The sequence below is a fragment of the Spea bombifrons genome, chromosome 4 (assembly GCF_027358695.1).
Source record: "Spea bombifrons isolate aSpeBom1 chromosome 4, aSpeBom1.2.pri, whole genome shotgun sequence".
NCBI classification, from domain to species: domain Eukaryota; kingdom Metazoa; phylum Chordata; class Amphibia; order Anura; family Pelobatidae; genus Spea; species Spea bombifrons.
Window position 1 is genome coordinate 83,084,965 of NC_071090.1, and position 21,445 is coordinate 83,106,409.

Genomic DNA, 21,445 nt, shown 5'->3' on the forward strand with positions numbered 1-21,445 from the left:
TCACATTCATTTTATTTATATTGCCTGATACTGTAAAGTGGACCCACACTTAAAGAAAACCTTTTTTTTTTTTTTTTTTTTATCTCTGTGAATTTTCTTATGCAGAATATGTCACTTCATGTGGGCATGGGGAATAGGTATATATGATATAAAGCTTTAGTGAGTTTTAGACCTGTTTTGATCATTAGCCATTCATTTCTTTACTTCCACTTCTAATGACTCAAAGGAAAACTATCAGTTTAAAGCACTGAAGAGAACCCTGGCCAATGTCTGGAATACTTGACTGGTCCCTCATTATAGATAACGAGGGCCATAAAGCCCTAGTCTATAATAGCTGCATCTTTATACTTAGAAATGTGTCTTCTCCTAGCCCCTTTTCCTTATCCGTGTCATGTTGCCGTTATTGCTGTAAAGCTTTGTAGGTGTTTGTGTGGCCTTCACTGGGGTTAAATGGTAAGCACGCTGTTGTTTTCTTCATATACAAAATAACACAATTTTTGCAGTAGAAATGACAATGAAAAAGTTACAAAGTATCAGTAAGATTTATTCTTGTGGCTTGAGAACTTCCACCAATCCTTAATTACTTACTCCTCAATTCGCCACTTGACTCTCTGTTTTTGATGCTTTATTTCAGCAAGCTCCTTCTTGGTTTTAGCTTCCAGACTGTAGGTACATAATTGAAAAGGAAAATAGTTACGCATGGCTAGTAAACATTTAATATTTTATGGGATGGGGCAAAGAGGGGGCATCTAATATTAAGTTGTCAGAGATAGACCCTTACTCTGCAATGTCTTGCCGGAAAGTTTTCCTTATCTTTTGAGCTTCCTTAATGACATCTTGATACGATGGGCCAATTGGTGTAATGGATTACAGTCAAAGAAAAGAGTACTTGTTCATAGGCATAAAAATATCTGTGGCGATCTAAAGACTACTAATAACTAATCACATTTTAACAAGAAGTGCAAAGAGCTCTCAAAGTGTGCTCTCAATTTTTTTAGGGCACACTAAAAGTAATAAGGATTAAGTCACATATGTATTAAGTAACATATATCAGAATTAAAGGGAGACACCATTCTAAAAATAAATATATTCTATTTCACTAGAATTATATGTCTAGTGTAATCTACTTTTTCTCCCGCAGACATTTTCAATGGGTAATAAAAACAGATTGGCTAACTACATTGGAAAGTATAATGGATTTGGCAAGAGCTGGCATGTGGTCATGCTCATAGCACAATTTGCATGGTTGCTTGCATGTTGACATATCCTTTATGGCAGGCATAGCTAGACCATTCACGACAAAAGCATTCATGTTAATGGCTGTTACCTATTCAGCAGGGCATAGCATGCCAGCACAGTTTGATTTAATTATGGGAGCATTTTCTAGCAGTTAAATGCCTAACTACATGTTCCCTGCTTTGTTTGTATAATATTTCACTTGTGGAGAAAGATAAATAGCACGGACTACACACTGGTCAGCGCAATGGAATAATAATCATAGAGATATATATATTTAGAATGGTAGTATGTGTGTGTATGTATGTATGTATGTATATATGTGTGTATATATATATATATATATATATATATATACACACACACACTACTGTTCACTGTCCATTAAAATAGCATGCAATGGATCAGTAATACAGCATAGATGTTAATGTTGTAAAGCTGGAAACGGTTGATTTTCAATGAAACCTCTTAATAGGCGTACAGAGGCCCTTTTATCACTGCTGTGTTCTAATGGCATGTTGTGTTCGCTAATCCAAGTTTAGAGTTTAAAAGGCTAATTGATCATTAGAAAACCCTTTTGCAATTATATTACACAGCTAGAAACTTCCTTGTTTTCAATATAAACAGCTAAGTGACCCTAAACCTTGGAACAGTAGCATATAATGTATATTATTTATATATATATATATACACAAACATATATACTACATGTATATATGTACATGGAAAAAAAAACAGCCCTATGTAGGACTGAAATGTTACTTTTTTGTATTTAGAAACTGTAGTAAAAAAATGTTTTATATATAAAAAGTGCTTGGTGTGCTCCTCTCTCTATATATACAGTCATGGCCAAAAGTTTTGAGATGTCTGCTGCCTCAGTTTAGATGATGGCGATTTGCATATACTCCAGAATGTTATGAAGAGTGATCAGATGAATTGCAATCAATTGCAGAGTCCCTTTTTGCCATGAAAATGAACTTTATCCCCAAAAAAACATTTCCACTGCATTTCTGTCCGAAAAGGACCAGCTGACATCATGTCAGTGATTCTCTCGTTAACACAGGCGAGAGTGTTGACGTGGACAAGGCTGGAGATCACTCTGTTATGCTGATTAAGTTTGAATAACAGACTAGAAGCTTTAAAAGGAGGGTGGTGCTTGAAATCACTGCTCTTCCGCTTTTAAACACGGTTACCTGCAAGGAAGCACGTAGTGTCTTCATTGCTTTGCACAAAAAGGGGTTCAAAGGGAAGGATATTGCTGCTAGTAAAATTGCACCTAAATCAACCGTTTATCGGATCATCAAGAACTTCAAGGAGAGAGGTCCAGTTGTTGTAAAGAATGCGTCAGGACTGTTTCCTAAAGCTGATTTAGCGGTGGGATCGGGAGCCACCAGTGCAGAGCTTGCCCAGGGACGGCAGCGGGCAGGTGTGAGTGCATCTGCATGCACAGTGAAGCGAAGACTTTTGAAGGATGGCCTGGTGTCAAGAAGGGCAGCAAAGAAGCCACTTCTCTCCAGGAAAAACATCAGGGACAGACTACAAAAGGTACAGGGATTGGACTGGGGTAAAGTCATTTTCTCTGATGAATCCCCTTTCCGATTGTTTGGGGCATCCGGAAGAAAAGCTTATCCGGAGAAGACAAGGTGAGCTACCATCAGTCCTGTGTCATGCCAACAGTAAAGCATCCTGAGACCATTCATGTGTGGGGTTGCTTTTCAGCCAAGGGAGTGGGCTCACTCACACTTTTGCCTAAGAACACAGCCATGAATAAAGAATGGTACCAACACTTTCTTCAAGAGCAACTTCTCCCAACCATCTAAGAACATTTTGGTGACGAAAAATGCCTTTTCCAGCATGATGGAGTAGCTTGCCATAAGGGAAAACGAAGTGGCTTGGGGAACAAAACATCGAAACTTTGGGTCCATGGCCAGGAAACTCCACAGACCTTAAGAACTTGTGGTCCAGAAGAGGGTGGACAAATAAATAAATAAATAAATAACCCACAAATTCTGACAAACTCCAAGCATTGATTATGCAAGAATGGGCTGCCATCAGTCAGTGGCCCAGAAGTTAAGACAGCATGCCAGAGTGGATTGCAGGTCTTGAAAAAGAAGGGTCAACATTACAAATATTGACTCTTTGCATAAACTTAATGTAATTGTCAATAAAAGCCTTTGACACATATGAAATGCTTGTAATTATACTATAGTATACCATAGTAACATCTGACAAAAATATCTAAGAACACTAAAGCAGCAAACTTTGTGAAGACCAATACTTGTGTCACTCTCGGAACTTTTGGCCACGACTATAAATATACATATAAACATACCAGGGTTATACCAGGATTTGGCTTTCAAATCAGTAAAGTCTGACCTAATGTGAACCCTCATATAAGAGTGTACAAACACACATATATACAGACAAACTGCGTATGTCTCTCTGTGTTCAAAGATACACTAAGATACAATATTATCCATGGTTATTGCACTGGAACTTCACCTAGCCCATAAACACAGACGTTAAACATTAGCGGTGATTGGGGGGGGATTTTGCATAAAGCTAAGTTGTTTTTTGTTTTTTTTATCTTTTTTTAGCACAAGACTGTCTTTTGATTTCTTTTGTGTTTAATGTGTGTGTTACGCACCATTTAATTAAAATATAATGCCATGAAGTGCTTGAAGATTTCTTTGCAAACAGAACACCATATTGTATTTCCTTGTGTCATCATAGTAAATTAGCAGCAGACATTAAACAGTGTTAATGTGTTTTTGGCTTCTCTGAGGCCTCTAATTAAATCACGATTCAAATATAAATGTGCGAGCCTTAAAAAGTCACATCACTTTACTGGCAGGAAAAATGTTTTTTTTTTGGTGTTCTTAAAAATAAAAGTACAAAGTATACTCTCATTAAGATACCACCCAGACATATGGTATTAATGAAATGCATCATTCAATTTCTGACACTAACTGCACAGCCAGCACTCAAGGCAATATCGTGATAAGTGGTTAGGTTAGGTATGGTAAAGCACCGTATGGAATTTATTTACATTATAGCGGAAAGCAGGCAGATAACAATAGCATCATTGTTAAGTGTCCTTATCCATTTAAAATAGAAACAAAATATACCGGTACTACTAGCCCTGGATCAACACATGTATTTAGATACTAAATAATCATAGTACTTGAGGCAAATGTATTAGTAGTTTTTAAATATTTTTAGATGCTCCCTTCCTTCAGTGATGTCCTTCCTAATTAGGGACTCAGAATGGCGAGTATGAGTGTACATAAGAGTTCCAGCTGTAAATGTCACAATATGTGCATTGAAACAACAAAACATGTCCTTTATAAAAATACAACACATTATGATTCTTATAAATACCTGAACCCGTTACATGAAATTCCGCACGTATTTCAAGATAAAAATAACAATTAAACAACTCAAAATATAGCTGTTGCTATACTACACTATACATAATTGTTTTTAACAGTCAAAGAATATGTATATTTCAATTGGATTTCCCCTTCAAGGTTCTGTTTTCAGAGTGCTTTATCGTATATCATTTTATATAGTTTACAATCACAATTTTCATATGTTTTAGCATTATCCAAAATATGTTTATTTATGTTTTTTGTTTTTGTTTAACTGAGTTTTCTGTGTGTCTATGAGTAATATCCGCAGAGTGTCTAAACCTCTCCCATGGTATTGGCGCCCAACCATGACAGGCTTCTGTGCCAGTGATCCCTGAAAAAAAGTGGCAAGACTTTAAGTAAAATGTAAAACTATAGAGCTACTAGGAGTCCTTAAGCTATCATGTGGAAGCATTTTGCCATATAACAGATTACAAATTTTAGGATTTTTGCTAGAGGGAACGCAAGAACTAATCTCTATTTCAAATCATTAATTCTGACAAGCTGGAAACAATTACAACGTTTAGAAAGAGTAAATGCAATTAAGAATACCCTCAGTTCCGAAACACATTAGTTCAGTTTAATGTATAAACAAAAGAGATTGTTTTTTAACTGTTTTGTTCCGCCAGAGTAACTTGCAGCACATAAAGAACCACACATCTATTAGTGTTAGCAAAGTGAATGTATGCCCAGTTCAGTTGATGTTCCTCAGTCAAAACCTTTTGTGGGATCTCCTCTCTCCCTGTCCCATTGCTAAAAGGTCATTTTCCTTCCACTAGAGTTTCCTGGTAGCATCCTGCCATCAAAGGGTGAGAAGAGGACATCATTGAGCATGATTTATTTGCGTTATTACTGCTGTCACAGCAATGCGATCCAACATTTGAGTCAGCCTGGGAAGATGGGTACTGGACAGACGAAAGGCTTCTGACAGCCAGCAGGAACGTTTCAGATTACGTATTACTCTGCATCAGAGTTGCCCTCCAAAATGATTCCCATATGAATCATTAAAGTGATAGAAAAGTCTCACAAGAAATACAAAAACAGCATTAAAGCCTAAGTTTAAAGATATCTTAACACTTGGTATAAAGGATGTTTTTGAAAATGATTGTTAGGGCAAACGTAAACATGTTATTTTCAACATTATTATTTATTGACTTAAACAATGCCATCATATTCTGCAGTGCTGTGCAATCAGCATGGTAAAGCATCACATAAAGTGGTCTTAAATAAAATTAAGGTGAGGTGGGAGCTGCATGCATTGACTTAGGTAATGAAACAGCTACATTCCAAACGATTATTGCTCTGGTTCAGTGATTGTGATTCAGTGAAGCTGGGGTTTTTTTTTTGTTTAAAAGATGGCTGAATTCTCATATATCCGAAAAACATGTAACGGGGAATGAGTTATAATACTGAGATCCAGATCTTTCCTCTGTGTGCCACAAACCTTTAGAACTTTTGCTACAGGACTCTTTTGCTCAATGCATTTTCCTACAACTCTTCTCTCTTTCCCTTTCAAATGTCAGTAATCCAATTACTAAATTTGAATCACATTTAATAACTTTGCTTTTGGAAGGACATTTAATATACTTTAGCATGAAAGACGATAATCAGCAACTGAATTTAAGCATGCATGGTATAGACATAAGGCTATTCTGAATATAGAAAAGAAGAGCTAATAATGGTTAAGGTTTCACAGCTAATAGAAAACTTTAAAAACTTTAGACAAAGCAACAGCACCATAGCAGCAATGGTTAAAGGGTATGAACATCGCTTTAGACTGTTTTTCTAAATTCAAATGCTGGTCCTGAAACTTTAACAACAATCACATAACATAAAACTACTCCAGAAATATACTACATATTTAAAAAGCTAAGAAAACAGTATTACTTTGGGGTTAGAATTTAACTACAGCTGTTTTTCCTCCCAATCTTGTTCATTATAGAAGAATCCTCTATATAGGCAACACCTTGCATACATCTTTGGCGTGCCTTGGAAGGCAAAAATTAAGTATTACCTTTGTTTTCAATCAGTGTTGATGTTTTTAAGATATTTAGAAGTCCCACATTTCTATATTAGATAGCAATAATAGAGTATCCCTTGTAAGCAATACAGTCCTCTTCAATACTCATGGAAATAGCAATACTAAATGTTTTAACTGATATTTGTGTAAATGGCTGTGTGCAATAAAATATTAAAGGATATGGTAATTTTCGAATCTCTGTGTGCTTCAGTTTATGTCTTTTGCCTCCTGGTACGTAAGTTGTTAATTTATGCATCTTGAGATAGTTTGATACAAGTGGACTATGACCCCCAAGATCGAAAAGCACGTCACAGAATTCTGGCCCAGGACCAATGCAGTGAGACTGAAACAGAAATTTAAGGAAAATCAGAAACATTACATTTGTATGAATTTTAACAATGGTTAAACCTTCCATATAAACCACCAATCTGTTCAATAGCTCTGTATACTGCTGGGGAGATGCCATGCCACCTTCTCTGCTTTTCGGTTATGTCAAATTACTCTGTACAATATTAATTCTAGCGTGTAGCCATGTAATTGAAAAAGAGCACTGTGATTGAAAGTATTTCTTGTTACAGAAGTAAGAATAATGTCTAAAATTGAATGTTAATCTGTGTGTGGGCTGTAATGCCTGAGGAACATGGATGTACTAGATGGGTTTATTCACCTAATGGGATGCATGCAGAAGAATTGTGGCTGACCTGTATTAGGCATAGTTCAGTCTCTTTATAGATAGCTAACTGATTTAAATATGTTTTATGCAGGACCCAAAATATAGTCAGCTTTCCCTTTTAATGAATAAACCACAACTTTAGTTAAATCTGCCTTGCAATTGATACCTACACCCTACTACTTGCATAAATATAATCTATTCGGTATGCTCACAGAAGAAACTAAAAAGGGGCTGTTACACCGTAGAAAGAATTGTTTCCCCAATTTACTAAGATTTGATTGATTTCACGTTTTATATTTTCATGTGGAGCAATAAAGTGACTGCATAGCACAATGCATGACACGCAGGAACAGTTTGAAACCCAAAGGAAACATGACTGCTTCATATCTGGGACAGTTATCCAATGTGGTTAAGGAAAATACCACTCCTTTTTTGATTTGCTGAGCTACATAGTTTCATTAAATTAAATTCTTAAATCCTTCAAGTTATAAAAATTGATATGTATCTGCACACCTCTGTTACGGGCCCATTTTCTTCTACCTCCCTGGGAATTGTTGCCCCTCTGGCCTCTTGAATTAAGTCATCTAAGTTAAAGTCCAACTTCTTTCTTTCATCTGTGGAAATAAAGAGTAGATGTTTCAAGTTCTTCCAAAGAAGGTGGAGATTTAAACTGTTAATTCAACTTGACAGAGCACTGGTTTATATAATGTTTCTATATCTCATACAATAAAACAATACAATCTACTATATTGGCTGTGTTAGAAGCAGGGGGCAATTAGGGCTTCCAGAGGCCATGTGCATGGGCCCTTTTTGGCATAAAGCAGGTGGCTATTGGCACATCACCCACACCACTGGCTATGATGGCTATGATTGCTGCTATTAACAGGAGATAAATAATGTGTCAGGCAGGGTAAGGCTGATAAGGGGTGCAATTGCCTCCATTCAGAAATGTTACTGTAGATTATTTAACATTTGACAACAATACACAACCTACCTAGAAGAAAAACTGTAATTTTAGAAGTGAGGAAAAAAGGACATACAAAATTACAATTATTTAAAACAAGAAGTGCCTTTAATATTCAAACTTTGAAAGAAATGGTGCCTACATTTTGATTTCTAAGTTATGAATTGAACCATGGACCCAAAAGTAAAGACAGATGCAGAGAACACTTATCACCAGAAAATTAACAAAAATAATGATTTTGGAATGGAGGGGAAGAAAACTTACCATTTCACTCACTGCACAGGAAATCCAGAAGAAGAAAAAAAAATTACAGAAACCCATAAGAAAGGCTAACCAGTTAACACTGCAATTGCCAACGGTGAACAAGGATGCAACTTGACTGATTATAACTGGATAACAAAGGAATACAAGACTGTAATCAAATGGCAGGATCTAAATTAACCCAACAACAAAGTGAAAGTAAAAAGATGCTGCTTTCACCGAGCGTCACATTTTTTTTCTCCAGAGTACGTCTTGTCGAACCAGTCTTAACAGAGTATCCTTTTAACTTCTTCCAGGAGTTTTACACACAGATTCCCCATTAGGAAATATACCACGCATTGCAGATTTAGCAACACAACGGACAAACAGCATTAAAGATCTTAGCTGTTTGCATACTCTCACAAGTTCTAAGTGTTACTAGGTTCATACAAAACATGATGTTTCAGCCCATAGCCAGCTCAAGGAACTTTTAACAACTCCCAATGTATCGTACTAACAGTATGTACCCATGGCTAACACATGCACCCTAATAATTTTAATAGTGCTTAGTAAAACCAAAGGGGTTTTATATCTTCAAACGTGAGGGAGGCAGTGTGATTCAAGATTTTCTTATACTGTGAGAAATCGGAAGTGTGAGGAAGAAATGTCTTGGTCTTTAGTCAAAAGTCAAATTCAATACATCTGTGCGATGGAACAAGGGTATTACATGGCTTATCATAAAATGTCCTCTTATTACGCGATCCGGAAACCCTCGATACAAACGCTCTCTTAGGTTGTGTCTACTTTATTATTTTCTTTTTATAAAGGCAAGTATACTCTTCCTTGTCAAGACGTCAACAATTGATTTGTACTCTACACTGATTGTTGTGTTGCGGTTAGATATGTTTTATGGGTCATTAATTAGTTAATATAGGAAGTGGTATTTCTCTTCCTTTTTGTAGACCTCTCTTTCAAGAAAAGGAACAGACTCTAATTTGCTTGTTTGATTATATTTGTGAATTTGTTTGCTCATTGGATGTATGCATAAATAAAAGACTAAAATAAATACAAATATTTTGTTACATTACATTTGCACTTTATAGTTTGAGTGGCATCACACCAAGAAGAATGCAATGATTACATGTACATCTTTGCAAATGGAAGCTTTCTAAACATCCTTGTAGAGCATTGTCCTTGCTAAACAATTCTGGTACACCCTGCCATATTGTGCACAGTTTATTTTTAGAATGCATGGTTTATAGATCAATAACAAGTTGCGTTGTCAAAGGACATATTGAAAAGGGGTCAAAACATGATTGATTTTCCTCTTTTCAGTACCAAGTTGTTGTTCAGTAGTATGTCACACTTTAGGATCTCATCAAGGCCCTTTAATTTTATTGTAAATAAATAAATGTTGGCCTAGGAACAAGTCTTCCTGCATTATAGCGAATCATAAATGCATCATGAATATACACACATAGACATGTACACATTTTCTATCCGGTGAAACCTTTCATGATCAAAGATACGTTGCATCTGTAAAACACCAAAGATCCCAAGTAGCTTCCAAACACAACATCTCATTTGGCTAATCCGCAAGATGACTTTGGGTTGGAAAGCAGTAGTACTGCCAAAACATCATCCGCAAACAACCCAAGGATCCGTTGTTCCCTAATTGGAATCATAAAACCTGTAATTCTTGATTGTTCCCTTATAAGGGATTATTCACAAGAGTGTTTGCAGGAGTGTTGTGGTTTGAGAATTGTCACAGCAGAATAGAGGGGTTTGGGAATAACTATTTCTGATGACTTAAAGGTAAGCTAGCAATGCAATAAAGCATCACAAAAAGCAAGCAGGATGCTGAGTTGTATAGCTAGAGGCATTAGTAGTAAAACGAGGGAGGTGGTTCTGCCACTTTAGAAAGCTTTGGTCAGACCTCACCTACGGTATTGTGTACAGTTCTGGAGACTTCATCTCCAGAAGGATATTGATGCATCGGAGATAAGAAAATATCAGGAAACTAAGGGATCTTAATATGTAGAAGCTTGGAAGAAAGAAGAGAAAGAAGAGATGTGATACAAACATTTAAATACTTAAAGGCATTTAACAATGTGAAGGGGGGATCTTGAACAGCGGTTAAAGCACTAGTACATAAAGCATCGCAGTCTTGTGCCATTTGATATGGGAAACAGGGATGGCTAAAATCCTACACTTCACATCCTTGCAGTAGTTGTAATCTGTTGGTGTACATAGTCACACATGGATAAAAAATTGTACTTGCCATGCATCATACAGATGATGTTGCCATTTAAAATCTTGGCCCTTAAGGCATTTGTGTCTGCAAATGTATTAAAGATGATTTTATGTGAAAACTTAAACCTTGATTAGATTTAATGACTACTGTAGGATTAAAAACAAGGTTTAAGTGTCCATATAAAATAAGCCTGCCCTGAAATGTATTTGGTTAGACACGAGACCGCATGTGTTTGCTGTTGTGTGATGTATCTGACACCACATTATCAAATATCTACCTTGTAAATCACTTATGTTGGAGTTTAAATGCTGCGTCTTTGTGGATTAAAGTGGTGACCGATTTTTGTTTCAAACATGTGACATAACGTTGTTCAGAAAACTGTTTAGAGAGCAACTTGGGTTTATTAGACCCAGAGACGTGTGTCTCTTTGAAGCACGTGAGTTTAGGACTTCTCTGTCTCCCCTTTGGCCAAGCACCATTTGTGAGGAGGATGTAATCCTTTTCAAATAACCTACACTGGTTAAAGAAATATTATTTTACATTGCGTACACTGTATATTGAGAGAATGCCGTGTGGTCAGTTTCTTGATTGGACAAATTTCCAACGTGAGAGGCACCAAAATTTACCTCTCCTCTTTGCAGCTCAACAGACCTTTGACCCCCCTCCACTGATGGCTGAACTACAAGAGAGGAATCTCTGATACAAAAACAAAAAACATTACAAGGGACTAGAGAAGTAACACTGAAACACAGACAGTGACTCAGTCATAATACACATAGAAATGGAAAAAAAGAGGGTGAAATTGAAAATACAATATATTACAATATTCTCAAAACAGGAATCTAACATTCCAAATATTACCAACTAAATGAATACACAATCATTTATACATTAAAACACATGAATATCCTGAACAAAACAGAAAAAAACATAATAACAGGGATATGACCAAAATAACAGGACCTTGTCCTGTTACAGCAGTCTTTGGAGTAAAATATAAAATTTGGTATAAAATAAGCTCTACTTATTTCACAGGATAACTGCCTTTTGAACTGTAAGAGCTTTTGCAGTTGCAAAAAAAGAGCTCTCTCCACATATCCATCTAGCTCTACCGTCTAAAAACTCACCTTTTAGCAGTTTCATCCATGTTTGTTTTTATCAGACTTCAGCAGGTGAAGAAAAACACCGTAAGGTAAATTTATTTGCTTTTATTTGGAAAACAACTTACATATGATTGTAGTCTGGTTAAGCTACTATATGGTAAGTATGAGATGGCACACATTATATTTTTCAAGGTGCGAACTGGATGCTTAAACTATTTAACATTATAACTCCCTCCAATCCCCCACCCGCCACACAAACACAAAAGCCCCTCAAAATCCCAGAATAAAGAAAAAAAAATATTAAGAAAAACTATGACACAAGTCCATACAACAATTGTGCTGACTCGACTGCTCACAAAAAACTACAAGGGGGTTACATTTTTATTGTGGTGACTGATAACTATTTAACACCCGTTTGCTTGTCTTTCTGCTTCACACAAAGTGTGAGACAAGAAGAAGGACAGAGCTGCAAGCATAGCTCCTGCTCATGGGTCACTAGTTCACTAGCAAACGGGTCTCATAAATAACATTGTTTGGTGTGTGGTACAATCTAATCTCTCAGTTGCAGATTTTTTTAGGAAATTGTTTGACAATGTGTTATGGTCCATTAATTTTTTAAGTGTAAACCAAAGTTTTGATGACTAAGAAAGTACGCACATTGCTGATGACTAAAGAAAAAAATATTCGTGTAGCAACTGTCATCCCGCTACACTTGAAAGTAATAGACAAGTATTTTACAAGTTTAAAAAACCACTTCCAACTATAAGTCATCCATTTAACCATTGAAGGGCATGAAATGCTATGCTGCCCCAAAACATTGTATCTTATCAATCCTATTATTGACATGTTACATTATGAGCTAAAACTCAAGGTCCAAGCCAGTGTGTGCTATAACACAAGCATATTAGGTAGCCGTTTAGATGTTCCCGAGCTTTTGAACTGTCCCTGAGCATTGATAGTGTACAGAAAACTAAAAATTGCATATTGACCAATTTTGGCTCAATAATGGTTGATAGTATGTGGTAAGGCAGATATCCTGTCATTCCATTGACAAACACTATTTATACAATTCTACGCAACAAAGATAATCAAATGGATCAACATTCTCAAATACTACGATTTTACTGACAACAGCCAAGGCTTCTTCGACTATGACCTCAACGTGACAAACTGTTTTAGAATTTCCCTCTTAGTGCCTATGCCAAGACTAGATTAACAACAGGATATATTACCTCAAATAATGTATGAGTATATATGAATACCTTATAAAATGTGCAAAAAGGCTGGGATTCAAGCAGTGGCGTCACTATGGTTGGTGTCACCCGGTGTGGTCCCGCCGACGTCGGTGGGAAACACCCCCATTTGAATGGAAAAAAATGGGCGGGGAGCAGGGCGTGTCATGACCCCGCTCCCGCGTCGTGGAGGAAGTTCCCTGCCTGGTGTGGTGTCACCCCCTGTAAGGTTGTGACGCCACTGGATTCAAGCATTACATACATTCTGCTTTTACGATCTAGAGACTATGTGGGGATGCAACATGATCATATAGGTACATGATGGTAGGAAATTATTATTATTATTGTTTTATATAGCACCATCAATGGTTAGACAGGACATAACAAATAGTATATAACATAACAATTTGCCTTACAGAATCAAATGAGCATACAATTAAAAGGAAATGCAACAGACAATATAGGTTAAAATGGGGAATCATTATAGTGATAAGCACAGTAACCATCATCCATAATGAACACACTCTACCCATCTTTGTACATGGCAAAGTAGAGGTGCTGAGATAACTATGTGCATTAAAAATAACTCAACTTGCAAATAAACCTGACTGCAATCAGCTTATGTCACGAATCTGCATGCTGCTAAATGAAAACCATGCTTGCAAGCCATTGCATCCACTTGGAAATAATTGTTTCTGAGGACTTAAAGGTAAGCAGGCGATGAAATAAAGTGTCACTAAAAGCAAGCAGGGTGTTAGGTTGCATAGCTTAGAGGCATTAGTAGCAGGAAGAGGGATTTGTTCTGCCGCTTTACAGATCTCTGGTCAGACCTCACCTAGAGTACTGTGTACAGTTATGGAGACCCCATCTCCAGAAGCACACTGACATTCTGGAAATAGTTTAGAGGAGGGCTACCAAAATGATGAATGGTTTGCAGGATAAAAATTATCAGGAAAGACTAAGGGAACTCAATATCTATATATTCGAGGAAACAAGAGATATGATAGAAACATTTAAATACTTAAAGTACAGGAGGGAAGTTTATTTCAAAGGAGAAGATATGTTAGAACGGGAGGTCATAGTCCAAAATTAGGTTTAGAGGGTTATATGTAATGTAAGTTTACTTACTTTACTGAGAGGGTGGTAGATAAATGGACTACCCTCCTATCAGAAGTAGTAGATGTTAATACATTGAGGGAATTTAAACACTCATGGGATTGGCATAAAGCTATCCTGAATCTAAAAGACAAGATCAATGAGTGCTTAAGACCCGAGTCTTATATCTGGAAAAATGGGCAGACTAGATGGGCTGAATCCACCATCAAACAATAAATTTTTATTGACCCAAATTCTGCACTACCTCTCCTTGTAATGTGGCTAAATCGGGTAGTGGCTTGGAAAGTAGAAAAAGAACCCAAAGAAACTTATGAACTCTATGTACCTCTATACATAATTCCTTGACCTGATCCCAGAGAGGCTCTAGGGCTAGGGAGGTCCACCAAAAGATCTGCAGCTTTATGGTCCATATGGAACAACCGAGAGGGATAGTATAACATTTAAACAATGGTTTTATAAGTCTGTGCAATGTAGCCTCCCATGCATTGCCCCAGTAGGTCAAGATAGATATAAGTGAGAAATTAAATATATATTAATTTGATATCTGAAGCTCATGGTGCAAGTACACGAAAAAATGGTGAGATGATGTCATAGGACATATTATTTAGCATTCTAGCATTGTGCAAAACTCCTTAGTTGCATGTATCTCTAGGCCTGAAATGCAGCAATGGAAATGGATATGGAAGTGGCCACATTTAACCACCCTGAAAGATATCTCTCTACCGGACTATGACAAGGTAGGTCAGATAAGAAAATGAGAGCAAAGCTAGAGGAAAAGTATATTCTAAAGCAGTAGAGTGAGCAAAGAGATTAAAGTTTGCAGAAATACTTAATTTGACCCAGAACAAAATCAAGTTAATCATGTTCTAAGCTCTAAATCTACCCAGCTCCAGTGTAACCGACTGCAGAATGGGCCGGACCAGCAGTGTGGATCCACAGTGCAGCACCAAGGAGACGAACCAGATACAGGCAACAGCGGCAAGGCAAACAACTAAATAGGTGGCATAGTCAGAGACGAGCCAAGGTCAGAAATACTGAATCAAACAGGTAGGATAACAGAGCCCAGAGTACTGAGAAAGAAACTCTTTGGCCGCCAACTGGAAGACAGCTAGCAAGTCCAAAAACCCCGCCTTCAGGTAATTACAGGGGTGGGCTGAAATAAAAGAATATTCCTTTAAGTTGAGGCATGTACAGTCCGCCACAAATTGTACCAGTCAGCCATCTTAATTGTGGTTCGAGTATTCGCATCTGTCGTTTGTTTTCTTGATTGGCCAATTTGGATGCGGCGTGCGCAGTTGATCGTGAATGATGCCGGTTGGCCATCTTAGTTGTGGCTCAGTACGAAGCAGAGCCTTTTATCCAAAGGTGGTGGAGTCTCGGAGGAACTGCTACGTCCGTAGCATCGGCAGGTAAGTGGGTGACATCCAGGTCCCACTGTATTTGAGTCAACTGAGCTCCATAGCAACAATGAAGGATACCATTTTAAGCTTATAACGTATTACATATCAAAGGGAATAGGGAGTAGTTATCACTATAATAAAGTAGATCTACCATAACCTAGTAGAAAATTTAAAGTTAAGGTTAAGGGTTTCTTGTCAGTCTCATAGACATCAATGGCCAGTTTTGTCTAAAAAAAAGTTCTAGCCTTACTAAAGATGAACGAGACATCTGTTCAGACAGAGAAAGACCATAAGGTCACTTGCATAGGCTGCAGCCTTATAGACTCACATCTACAACATTGAGAACATTGCTGGGTACAAGCATATGGTACAGAGTGGAGGCTCAAAAGCTCAGGCACACAAGAGGGGTGAAAGTGGGCAACTGGTGGAAAGACAGGGCTGAGTCCTGAAAAAAACCCATTCAGCTTAGAGTCTTCAAAGGCCAGAGTCTTTTCTCTGCTTTGAATCATCACCAATTTGTCTATGGTGTTGTACTAACTGGGATATACAATGACATCCCTAGGTATACTGAATTGGACAGGGGATTGTGCAAAACCCTATGCGCTAAATCGAAGATCAATAAAGCAGTGGCAGTGTCTGGGAAAAGGGACTAGAACTTCTCCTATAAAGTGAAGCCAAGCTCATCAGCTAACTCTGTCAAGCCTCAAATATGAATATTGTTTTTCCTTGGTCTTCTTGTTAGTCAGTTCTTCTAACATAGTGAAAAAGACTAAAGAAATGTTGAACAATGATGTAATTGCTTTCATTGAAACATTCAGATAACTTGGAAACCAATGCTTAAAGATGGATTCCACGGGTAGCACACTCAAGGCTAAAGGGGGAGGGCACAACTATAGCATGAGATTACTTACACGCAGTAAGGTTGTGCGTGTGGTCAGGAGCCTATTGTTGTGATACTGTAAACACAGATAAGTGCCATCTAAATAGGTTCAATTAGCTGTTACAGTTTGCACAGACAGGGACAACGTTGAGAGTGAGGCATGTTCCACCTCATAGGTCAATCAAGAATGACATAAAGAAAAGAATTTAAAAAATGGCAAGGGAGCATACTAGCGGGGTTGAACTAACATCAAGTAGGGAGAACTAAAGTGTCCCAGAATACCAATTCTCTACTATTCATAATTTATATCTATGTATATTCATTTTTATTACAACTTTTTTTCCTGGCAAGATTACTCTATTTTTTTAATTAGTTAAGTTCTCTTGGTTATCAAAGTTAAATTTGTCTAGGTTAACTGGCCACAACATGTCCTTTTGGATGGCACTTAAGAGAATCAGACAACAGATGTATTGCAAAGAGTAAAAGACCTTTAAATAAAAAGTATACTTCTTCAAGTAAAAATCTTTTCTTCTTTAATATCATCATGTCTACATTATAATGAATAGAAATCGTAGCTACTTAATAGTTAATTTATCATGTTTCCACTACACTGTTTATCACAACATAGTCAAAGAACACAGCGCATGCAATAGGTTGTTAAAGAAAAAATTAAAACAACATTTGAGGCCAATCTATAGTTATTTTTTTAGTCTTTACTACCCTTTCCTTTAAAAGTTGACACTGGTGCAGCAGACAACGGATTATGATCACTCAACATCCAATCCAGATGCTGCAAACACAAAAACATACAGAGTATATATATATATATATATGTATTTTCACTGTTAGAGGAGCTTCACCTTCAACCATATTGTAATTTCTTTGTGCCACAGTGTTTAACCTATATCACCCAGATCTGGTGTCTCTCGAATAAGATAGAAATACAATGATCATTAATCACTACTAGAAAATAAATGTCTGTTCCTTCCTTTTGTGGACAATACTTTGAAATATATATTGTAGAAGAACAACGCTTAAAACCACCCGATCTTACCAATAATTCCTTAGATGTATTATGTTTATTGTAGTCACCTTTTCAGTGCTGTATCATCTGAGAAGGGCAACCAGATCTATAGAAAAACTATCCATAGAAAACCCCTGCTTTATTCTTAGAAACATCATTTTGGTGGTACACTTCAGGACCCAGTATGCTTTTATGATAATGGATCAATGCATTTGTTTTCTAATCTATTAACATAAACACGGTTATTCAAACTCAATCTAGAATATTTCCAGGAAAAACTATATGACCATTTGCTAAATAAATATACCCACATATCTGAATTACTTTCAAAGTTGTTGACTACAATTTTCCTATATGTTATCATGAGGAAATGTTAAACAGTCAGCTTATTAATTAAAACAAGATGGCTTGTATAAACAAGTTTAAATGTCATGTTTAAATATATACAGGGACTATATATTCAATTACAATGTTTTTGGATTTCCCATAAACTGTCTGCAGTTAAATAAACACAACATTTTCTTTTCGAATCTACCCATCTAACGTAAATTAAATCCCTGCTACCTCTAATCTTTTAATACAATTTTTTACTCACATGAAGTAATGCTAATTCTATCTTTGCATGTACAGTACAATCTGCAACAAAATAAGGCATAAAAAGAACATTTCACATGGCGATCAAGATATGGAGAGAAAGTGTCATGATTCAGCACCAGCATGGAACATTCTCCATCATTACTCCTTGCCAGCGTTATTCCTTTCATGTAAGTAGCCCAAAATGTGCAAGGGCAGAGACAAAACCAGGTTTATATGAAATATTTAAAAAGTTCTCATAATATGTATGTTGTTGGCATGTTTCATAACATTGGAATATTTTGTCAAATTCAGTGCACAATATTGGTGCATAGATTGCACGTCAGGTATTCATATTCTACTGTAACCTCCTTGGAATGCTCCAAAAGTCACAAACTAAAAGCTTTAGAAATATACAAAGTGTTAACAACTGTAAGTAACGCTGTGTTAACAAGTGTTAACAACTGTAGGAATGATAGAGTCCTAAGCACAGTGGAGGTCCAAAACAGTATAGTTGAAATGTATTTAAAAAAAAATCCTAAAACATTGATTAGTTTTACCATAGTAACGGAATATCAAACACTTTTCACTTCTTCCTTTCTGTGAGATTTTTAAATGGTGCCCAATATGAATATTTTTTAGTTACAATGTACATTAGAGTAAGTTCAAGAAAGGTGGTTTTTGAAGCTTGTGTACCAGAAAAAATAGTAATATATTATAATATACTAAAATCAATGTAAATAAAACAGAAGTGATATAAGCTGGAGAGGTAAAACGCTCCAGGAAACAGATATACCGACAGTTTGTGGCATAATTTATTCAGTGTGTTATTTGTATCCTCAATTGCACAAACAGCACAGGATCCCTCAAAGTAATAAGCGAAATCCCTACTCTAGACCAGAGGTCGACAAATTTGTTTTGGATGTAGAAGCCAGAAAAGAAACGGAGGAGCTATGTTATTTCTGGTTTTATTTTCATATGGTTTCAGTCATATCTCCTTTCTGTCTCTTAAGGTGATGCTCCACTGTCACATGTCCCCTTAAGATATATTCACCAGGGCCGGACTGGGTTTACCTCGCGGTCGAGCTCTTGTACCCACACGCACCCCTTTTACATACCCAACTAACACTATTTGCCATACAAATAACTATAAAACATTCTTTTTATCACATTATGCCAGAAAGCACAAGTGTTAAAAGGCCCTAATAAAGTAAATACACTAGACATAATGGAATCAAAACATTTGCTTCTGCAAACATTTTTAGATGGAAAAAGTTCAATTTTATTCAGTGGAACAAAACAGTGATCACAATATTCTTCACGATATTCGTGTAAGAAACTTTTATTTCTTTATTAATTCATACAAAAAAAACCTCACCAAAAACAATTCAAAACTGTCCCAAACCCCAGGGAAGGAACTTCATCAATGTGTGCCATGTGTGCAAGACAAAGGAAATCCTGATATGTGCAAGAAATGTGAAAAGGTAGAAGAAAGAAACCTCAATCTCCAGTCTTCTGGCTAGATTTGTGGTCATGTCAGCCCACATAGAAAGGTTATTCTGTTATGTTGTTTAGGAGTAGTTTTAACCCCAAAAGCATAAGGTGTGACTAGCTGAGCTGAAACCTCTTTACCTAAGTGCTCAGGAGAAGAGGAAGATTATTATTTTGTGTTTCTTGTATTTCTTGTTCCCAGCGTGCAGCATCTGTCACAAAATGTGCCTGACGTGAAAAAGTAAAGAAGAAAAAAACTAAACACAAAATCTGTTTTTCACATTAGATTTTTGTTTGAGGTGGGCCACATGAAAAGGTAAGTGGAGTGCATTTAAAATCCTTAGGTGATGTGCCTTCTAGGAATATATAGTTTATAGGGGTTTTTGTTTTGGTGTTTAGGGGTAGTTTTACCCCCAAAAGCATGAGGTGCACCTTCCTGGTTCAACTATAAAACAGTTGAAACCTCTTTGGTGGTCTCTTGTGACCATGTAATGCTGACACACCATACATATGTGGTATCTATGTGCTCAGGAGAAATTTTGCATTTTTTGGGGGGTTTTTCTTACTTTATTTCAGGTAACCTGATGTGAAGCATCTATCTCAAAATGTGCATGGCACGTGAAATCTTCAAGGGGTGTGCTTTGAAGGAATATATAGTTCCATGGGGGTTAAGTTGATATTTGGGACCTCTACTGTGTCTCAAATGAGACATAGGCCAAGTAAAGTGATCTGTCAAAAATGAAAGCTTGAAACCTGAAATGCACATGTTCCAGTTGTGACTCCACAATGTCTGAGAAGCATTACTTATCGATGCATGTGGGGTATTGCTGTACTCAAGGGGTGTTACTGAATCTAAATCAATAATTTTTTTTGTTCTTCCACGCATCCACTCACAAAAATAAACATGGTGGAAATGAAATGTGGAAAATGCTTTCTTTTTGGTTCCACCAACTTTGAAAAGTGTGTGTGCATGCAATCAGCTGCATGGGACAGGCCAATACGCCCCTAACCAGATTCTCTGAGCTGTCTAGTTTTTGAAAATATATAGTTTTATGGGGGTTCAAATAAAATGTGGGACGTTTACTGTGTCTCAGATTCAACATGGACATAACTGGTGTTTCAAAGTTCCGTGTTTGAAAACTGTAATGGCGTGTGCCAAAAAATATGTCCTACCAATGCATGTTTGGTATTCCTGTACTCGGCGTATGTTTGTGAATACAAATCACAAGTTGTTGCAGTAATTTCACGTATCCAGGGAAAGACATGTAATGAAATACCGTGTTTGTACAGAATGGTTTTGTTAAAAAAAAAAACACTCAAAAGTGTTAAAATGCCCCTGGTAAAATACTTTGGGATGACAACTTTCAAAAAATATATACTTTCGTTTAGCAGTTTTTCTTTTTCTGGCCGCTATTGGGGCACAACTCCCAACATACATTTAAAAAAAAATTCCTGTTCTTAAAAACAGGACAAATACCAAAATACCTTTTTGGAGGGCATTTTTTCCCCATTTGCACTGGTTATGTATAATTTTTATAGGTGAAAAATTGGCCTTTTTTCCCTAATTTTCCCCACATTTTTTTTTAAACAATTATACTAAATGGTGGTTTATATATACAACTATTGTTGCAAAACTTGTGGGGGTGCACTAAATGAGTTAGTGGGCAATCACAGTTGAATAATAGCAAAAACACAAAAAATACTCTGGTCATTTAGCGCAAACATGGAAGAAAAAAAAGGTCCTGAAACGGTTAAAATTAGGCTAAACAGTCAAGATTTTTCCTGTACTTTTATAATAAAGAATATAAAGAGCAGCTGGTGTTTGGGGA

At 36.7% G+C, this 21,445-nt stretch overlaps 1 protein-coding gene across 1 annotated transcript in view; it reads right to left on the reverse strand.

Moving 5' to 3' along the window:
• Window positions 1-6,718: 6,718 nt before the first annotated feature.
• The window catches only part of FAM227B (family with sequence similarity 227 member B), a 67,691-nt gene continuing 52,964 nt past the window's right edge, over window positions 6,719-21,445 (reverse strand). The window contains exons 6-7 of the mRNA XM_053463759.1: window positions 7,853-7,953; window positions 6,719-7,009 (exon numbers count right to left, since the gene is read on the reverse strand). Of these exons, the coding sequence (XP_053319734.1) occupies window positions 6,719-7,009; window positions 7,853-7,953 (392 nt within the window). The remainder of the gene's footprint in view (window positions 7,010-7,852; window positions 7,954-21,445) is intronic.